Source organism: Semicossyphus pulcher, unplaced genomic scaffold (genome assembly GCF_022749685.1).
Source record: "Semicossyphus pulcher isolate SPU_LCO1_2020_fin unplaced genomic scaffold, fSemPul1.0.p SCAF_1, whole genome shotgun sequence".
NCBI lineage: Eukaryota > Metazoa > Chordata > Actinopteri > Labriformes > Labridae > Semicossyphus > Semicossyphus pulcher.
This window is the reverse complement of record NW_027211603.1, coordinates 17,307,976-17,315,378: the sequence shown is the minus strand read 5'-3', so window position 1 is coordinate 17,315,378 and position 7,403 is coordinate 17,307,976. Positions and strand designations below refer to the sequence as shown.

Genomic DNA, 7,403 nt, shown 5'->3' with positions numbered 1-7,403 from the left:
TTGAGTCTTTTCATGGTGTTCTCATTGAAATCAGATGTGTGAGTGAATGTCGGCTTCTTGATGAATCAATTTTAATGTTTTATGCTTCATCTTTGTGACTTACAGACTGGAGTTCAGTCCTCGAATGGTCCAGGCTGAAATGCAACAATACCCTAGGTGGATAAAAAAAACATGCATACGCAAATAATTCAGGAATTTGTAGGAAATATTCTTCCATGCAATAATAGAAGGAAGGGAAATTCCTTTTTAGTTCAAGTTGTCTTTAGAGGGGTCAAACACTTGCACTAAGAAGTCTAAATATTGGGAGCATGTAGGTTTATGTGTACCTCATAGTACTAGTATAAAGACTTGTCTTCATCAGCCATCCCTTAGGCTTGTGACCACATGAAATGAAACGACGCCTTCCTGCACCCCTTCATTGCAGGTTGTTTACATCTGCCAAGTGCAGTTAAACCAAAGAGTGATCATCTTTCCAATTCTTATTTAAATAATTTTCAGAAACGTAAAGTTATTCAGTAATTTTCTTGGGTCTGATGGAAGTTAGAAGGTTATAAAAAAACTTACAATGTATGTATTCAATAATGAATGAATGGAGGTAATATTCAGAATTGCAAAGAGTCCACTGTTCATCACAAGATCAAGTGCAGTACCGACTACAGACACAGGGTGGACATAAACCACCAAGACATTCATTGTGGAGCACATGAGAAAAGTAAGAATGTACACTTAATCAACTCTTCAGACAAAGATGTGTCAATGAATGAACTATTAAGGGAAAAGTTTATTTTGTATTAGATCCGTGATATAAACAGTCTGTGATGTGCTGCCCTCAACCTTAGGAATGTGTTCTGAAGTATGACTCCGTAAGCAACTGAGAGTGAAAATTTAGCAATAATCTAGTGATGTTTAGGATGGATTGAGACTTAATCAAAATCCACAATCTCCTTTTTTAAACTGGAAGGATTTAGATTAACTTCAGGTCTTGGTAGAAAGATGTTAAAGAATGACACATACAGAAAGTAATGTTTGTATGTTATAATTCAATCAAAGACAGGACCGTTGCAAATAATGCAAAGAGAATGAAAGAGTAGCTGTTTGTGTCCGTTTGCAACAGATAAGTGATTTTCATCCTTGTGAGGTTTCTTTAAAGGTTCTCGATAATAAAATATACTAATAATAAAATGTTGTTTCTTCGTGTAGACATTTTTAACAGCAGACTTTCAGACTGGGAGAGTAAGTTTCTCTCATGACTGTTTGGCAGCCATCATTTAGTTTGATTGTATACACCTGTGCGTCTATTTCTGCGGCATGTTAAATTAACTGACACGTAAATGATCAGGTTTGTTCAGTGAAATAAAAATACCTTATGAGACAATGAGAGATGTCGCATACATTTAGGTTTAAAAAAAATCATTGCCCGCATTATTGTTGGACCAAAATGCCCAAAAAGACTTTGCGAGCAGCTCCTTTAACGACGACCATTACCTCTTCATTCTTTAACTGCCGTTTACATTATCTTGTTAAAACATGGTGTGTTTTTTAAAGACCGTTAGCTTAATATCTTAAATTTGACCATTTTTGTCCAAAAGTAAAGAAAATATGCAAAATCATAGAAACACAATTTAGTAGTTTCAGTGATTTCCTCACACCAGCTTTATTTCTGACAGAGTGGAGAAAGACCAATTCTAGGGAAACTTGCTGTTATTGCTTTTAAATAAACATTTACATCTACCAAAAACGATGTACTTAGACAGTTACAAGATTTATTAAGTGTAGAAATAACAGCCAAATAGCTGAAGTAGCTTTTGCAATAGCTTGACAAGATGACAGGTTTTTTTGTGGGGTTTGTTTGGAGTAGCTTGAACTAATGATCTGTTTCCTGAAGCGCAGTAATGACTGTAGTAAACATAAACATCACATTGTTCATTGTTTATTTGATGTTTTTTTTTATAATAAAACAAAACAAAGCAGTTAAATACACAATATTACATGCTTTATTAAAACCTACTGTTCTGTATTGCACAAGGATGTTATCAACCATCCAAGATCAAACTATAGTCGATGATGCAGAAGATCTATGACAGAAGTTCCAGCTGTTTCTACTGACGAGAGAATAAGGTGGATATGTGATTTTTAAAAACGACAAAGGAATGTGTAAGTAATGCAACAGCAGTGCAAAAGATGTGCAGAAGCAAAAGGAGTCCTTTGTAGTGCCATGGAAACAAACATCTTTCACCTTCAACAACTTATGCACAAACAAAAATCCATTCACCCGAGTCTGTGGTAATTATTAATGAGTAGCTGAAGTGGAAATAATACAGCCCTGTGAGTAACAAAAGCAGAGCGAAAAATAGAAACATCCTTCAGAGATAAAAGTACAAAACAATTAATTTAACTGTGAAGCAACAACAGGCCTAAATATGAACACATATACAGAATCAGATCTAAAAAAATGCCTGTTTTATCATTTCATGTAAACAAATTATTCTCCTCAGTAACTCTGGTTATTGCTAGCTTGGCAACCTGTCCTTCATAGACGTGACTTACTGGCTGTGGCATGAACGAGTGACGGCGTCTGTATCTAAGGTAGTACCTGTACCAATAAAGTGCTAATACACCACAGACAGCATGCTCAGGTTACAGTATTCATGGCCTCTACTCTGCGTAGAAAATATACTGGTGCGATAGAAAAACGACAAACAAAACAGTATTTCCAGCTGACTTTTTTGCACGTGGAAAAGGCTTTTAAAATTGATATTGCTTTGGTAGTTAAAATCACTATAAAATCACAGTGTGGTGATTTGCTAAGAGTTCATCCCCTGTAAGTTGTTACACCAAAATAAATATCAAACCTTCATCTGAAAAACGTCATGTTGAGAGTAAGAATCACAGCCTGGTCCCACAGAATAAGCATACTTCATTTCCAGCGCTTCAAAACGTTTGAGCTCAAAAATCCTCAGCAAGATATGAATGACAGTAAGGAGAACACAGAAAGCTATAAATACAATAAATAGTTTTGTTCAGTACTCAAAGGCACAGACCCCGAGGTCAAACAGTCTTCTTGTCTTTGAAGCGGAGCCTCGTTTCAAGCCTGATGCTCTTTTGGTGTGGTGGAGAGTTACATTCATGTACTACAAAGGCAGTAGTGGAGGAAGTGTGAGTTTCTATCCTTAAGGAACCTCACAGCACTTCTCTCTCCGGCTGTAAGCTCCGTCCCGTCCTCTGAGAGGTTCAGCAGGATGCATCCTTCTCCTCCTCGTGCTGAAACCCGGCAGCTTTTAGACCTTGGTGACGTAGTTGTTTGGGAATAGTCCCTGCTTTCCCCGAAGTCGTCCTGTCCACCACCCGGATGCATCTAACAGACAGAAACGACTGGATTAGTCTCTCATTTCAAGCACCTACTACATCATGGTAAAGATAAATAAGTATTCAGATAAAGGATTCTGTACCTTCTTTGATGATGTCAATGAGGTCATCAGCATTGAAGCTGAGCTCGTCCGTGTCCTGAGCGTCGTAGGCGTACAGAGCTTTGCACTGAGGCACCTGGGGTTTGGGTTTGGGTGCAGGTTTGGGTCGTCCTCCTCCCGGCGGAGGCCTGGGGGCAGATTGTCTGTGGGCCCTGAGACATGAGAAAAAACAGAGGGAAACCAAACGATGGTGAACGTCTGCAGCAGGGTGCTACAGTGCATGAGAAGCTCAGTTCACTGTGCTGCGGTGGCTGTGAAGATAACTCAGAGGAAGCTGCTTTAAAGTGATATTACACTTTAACAGGGTACTACCAAGAATATGTGTGCACGCATAATCACCATCTTGTTCTGGAATAACCTTTTGACTCTTATTTAATGATTGAGCTTTACTCCACAGCTGTCAGAAACACAACAACCTGACAGCACCGTTAAATCTTCCGGGATAAAAATGTGTCAGTTTCCCGGACTGTAAAAAAAATTGTGTGCATGAGGTTTCATGCTCGATTGGAACGAAATGCAGTTCATAAATCAGCCACAAGATGGTGTTTGAGTACACACTTTATCTTTCACAGAGTGAGACTAAAAAGTTCAGAGCAAAGAGTGTTGATCCAAAGTCAGTGGGACCTTTAATGTCTCAGTGTTTTATTGTGGCTGCAATCATATCTGCTTCCAGCTAACTGAGGATCAAATAATTCGTGAATTGTGGAAAAGTTAGTTTATAAATATTGAACAAATGCATTTACTACTTCTGCCTCCCAGTGAGTTCTGTGAACATGAAACACATCCCAGTTTAAATAAGCCAACAGAGGCACTGCACAGCAGGGGAACTACCAAAACTCTATCAGGGATCTTTCATCATAGAAATGAAAGATCCACTGATTAAATAAATCGAAAAATAATTCTCATTTGAAATCAAAGAATTGGAGCAGCAGCAGAGAATGAAATATTAGTTGTGCTCTACATTTGGCTTCTTAAGCAAGTAAAAATAAAAGTACAAGAGAAGAAGAATCAACCGTCCTGCTGCTGAAAGCTTTTCTACAAATGAACCACCACCCAAAACACTGCAAACTCTCCAACTCACATTCCTCCATTTGAAGTTGGCCGTCTGTCTCCATTACTACAAAAGAATAAATTATCCAAATTATGGCAAATTACAGAAACACAAGTGTGTGTGTATCAGTCTGTGTACCTGAGGGCAGATTAAATACTTGTTATTGTGCGGGTGATTTGACAAGCGACCTAAACATGTGATCACATTCAGCAATGATGCTGTTAACTATGTTGTTGAATATAACAGAGTAATAGAAATTTAAAAATATATTAATTATTAATGACCATGTGTGATTAATAAATGTATTTATTAAGTGTAGACACAAGAATGTAAGTACCTGGGTAGGGTTTTAAATGTTTACTAATCTATTCATATATTCATGTTTTCAGCTTTTAAACTGAACTGGCAAGATTGTGTAACACGTGCAGAACCAGAGAATCAGATAACTCAGGTCTGGTGCAGAAAAACCTGATTATTAACCATCTGCATTTATCAGTCAAACCGCACACTTTCTGTGGAAGTGAGACATTTCTATGCAGTGAGAGGTCAACAAAAACATCACAAAAAGGTCATTTTTGGTTTAGATATGAAACTTGAAAGATGACGCTTTGAAGCTTTTACAGTCACACAGGATATCTAAAACAGTTTCAAAAAGTCCAAATCCTTTACCTACAATACAACCAAAGTGAAAAACTGTGTATTCTGTCAAAAGGAAGAGTCTCCAAAAATATACAAACTGAATTAAGAGACAAACAGGAGTTGTAACAGGATGTATGAAAGCTTCATTTGGGAGCAGTGAACTTGTATGTATCTGCACCTGAACATACTGTGTGTTCTGTGTGTTTTGCCTGTACAGTGCGTCTGCCTGTGTCTCACCCTGCAGCTCCCTGATCAGGGACTTTCAGACATTCCAGGTCGGGCTGCGGCCGGCTGCTGCCCCGCTCCTTCACCTGGTTGATGTTGCTGGGCAGGAAGGGCCGTGTCCCGTTGCTGGCTGAGGGATGCCTCTGACTGTGATGCTGCGTGTTCCTCTGATTGGCTAAGTGGTTTGTGTTCTTGAGGCCACCGTTCTGGTGTGCAACTGTGAAAAGAAAAAGATGTCACCTGCTGTTTTTGGAACAAGCAGACGTTAAATCCTGTGTGATGGCTGATGCGATCGTTGTACCTGGAGGTCCCGGTGCAGCCCGCGAGGGGATGTTCTGGTGAGTTCTAGACATGTTGGAGCGACCCTGAGTGAAGCTCTTCTTGGTGGGACCTAAATCCATTTAAAATGACACAACACATATAAGAACCTATAAGAAAGATGTAGATACAATCTCAGCTGAAAGAAATGGAGAGAAGAGGGGAAGAAACTGGTATAAGCTCTCACAGTCGCCCTTCACTCACTCTCTTCCTACAAACGAATCATAAGTGAGGGTCCCTTCATTCAAAAGCATACATGAGGTTAAGACTTTACTTCATTGTGTGACTTAAGTCAATAACTCAGCTTTATGTTATCACATCTAAAAGCAAGAACTGTCCTGTAGGTCTGTTAATACTCACGTGTGTTCTTGGGAAGCCCGGGGCCGATGCTGACCTGCAGAGATTTGCTGGAAGGCTTCAGAACAGGCATGTCTCCCTGACCCTGAACAAACAGGACCTGCCGGGAGCCGCCCCCACTCAAGAAGCCCCAGTTCTCCTTCTTCAACTTGATCTCCAGTCTGAGGGACAAAAACCGAGATTTCTGGTGCTCAAGCCAAAGTTCTTTCTCTTGTAATGCTCCAAGTGACCTCACGAGGATATTATTTCTAGGTGTCTGAACCTGCTTAAAAAGATGCTTTTGATCTTAAGTCAAGTGTGCAGGAACACAGAAAAAGAAAACATTTTCCTACAACTACAGGATCTGTGTGGTTGATGTATTATCTTGGTTGTGTTTACTCACGTGTTACTAAACTTGAGTGGTAGTTTCCTCTGGGTTTTCTCCTCAAACCTGCGGGACAGTAAGCTGATGAACTCCGTCTTAAAGACACACTCCAGCAGGCTGTCGTACTCCTGCTCATGCAGGATCATGAAATCGTCCTGCATTGTGCTGAAAGAAAAAACACTACATTTTAAGACCTCGCAGCAGCTGTGCCATTGAAATTGATTTCACAGTAAAAATACATCTACAGGATTTTTTATTTTATTTTGTAAAGACACTCTGCTGCTTCTCCACTCTGCTTAGTTGGAAGTTAAGATGGAGAGTCAGACTCATCTTTCACATTTGCATAGAAACAGAGCGCAGCCTCACATCTGAACAGGGAAGACAGCTTGTGCCCGTAACACACACAAGGATACTTTGTTCCTCCCAGTGAAGTGCAGCTTTCCTCTGATGAGCTTTTTACAACTCCTGCTTTCGCTCATTGCACCACCTGGTCCATATTACCCCACTGACTCAAAAGCCACATGCTCGCACCAACAGCTCTGTTATACAGCGTTTAAGACAACAACAAAGGCCCGACAAGTCTCTCTCTCTCCCTTTTATTTTTTTCTTTTCTTTGTAGTCTAGATGTTTTTCATGTGAATGTTTCTGATTGTGTTTTATTTCAGCAACATTTCTGGGACCTGTGCACACAAAGAAGACAGATACACAGACGTCAGGTGGGTATAATATACTCCACATGTTCCTGATGTCCCTTGTGTGACATTTACAGGAACATGGGAACTCGCGTGATTGGATATCCAGACTGAGGCTTTGAAGTAGATGACTTTCTGCAGTGTGATGTCTACACAATATATAGGGGGCCTCCTGCATAACAATATGTTCTGCTGCCTGTTGAAAGCCACTGTCTTGTTTCGGAAACAACTCATAACCCACTGGTATCCTCTGATATATTCTAACAACAGCCTATGTGCCCTGTGCATTT

At 39.9% G+C, this 7,403-nt stretch overlaps 1 protein-coding gene across 2 annotated transcripts in view; it reads right to left on the bottom strand.

Annotated features, from left to right (window-relative positions):
* Positions 1-1,747: 1,747 nt before the first annotated feature.
* The window catches only part of myo1ea (myosin IEa), a 49,167-nt gene continuing 43,511 nt past the window's right edge, over positions 1,748-7,403 (bottom strand). Inside the window, exons 23-29 of one of the 2 annotated variants that reach the window (XM_069657846.1) lie at positions 6,440-6,586; positions 6,061-6,218; positions 5,684-5,773; positions 5,395-5,599; positions 4,549-4,584; positions 3,450-3,619; positions 1,748-3,355 (exon numbers count right to left, since the gene is read on the bottom strand). In XM_069657846.1, the coding sequence (XP_069513947.1) occupies positions 3,279-3,355; positions 3,450-3,619; positions 4,549-4,584; positions 5,395-5,599; positions 5,684-5,773; positions 6,061-6,218; positions 6,440-6,586 (883 nt within the window). In that variant the 3' untranslated portion in view covers positions 1,748-3,278. The remainder of the gene's footprint in view (positions 3,356-3,449; positions 3,620-4,548; positions 4,585-5,394; positions 5,600-5,683; positions 5,774-6,060; positions 6,219-6,439; positions 6,587-7,403) is intronic. The other variant, XM_069657847.1, reaches the window with a different exon arrangement.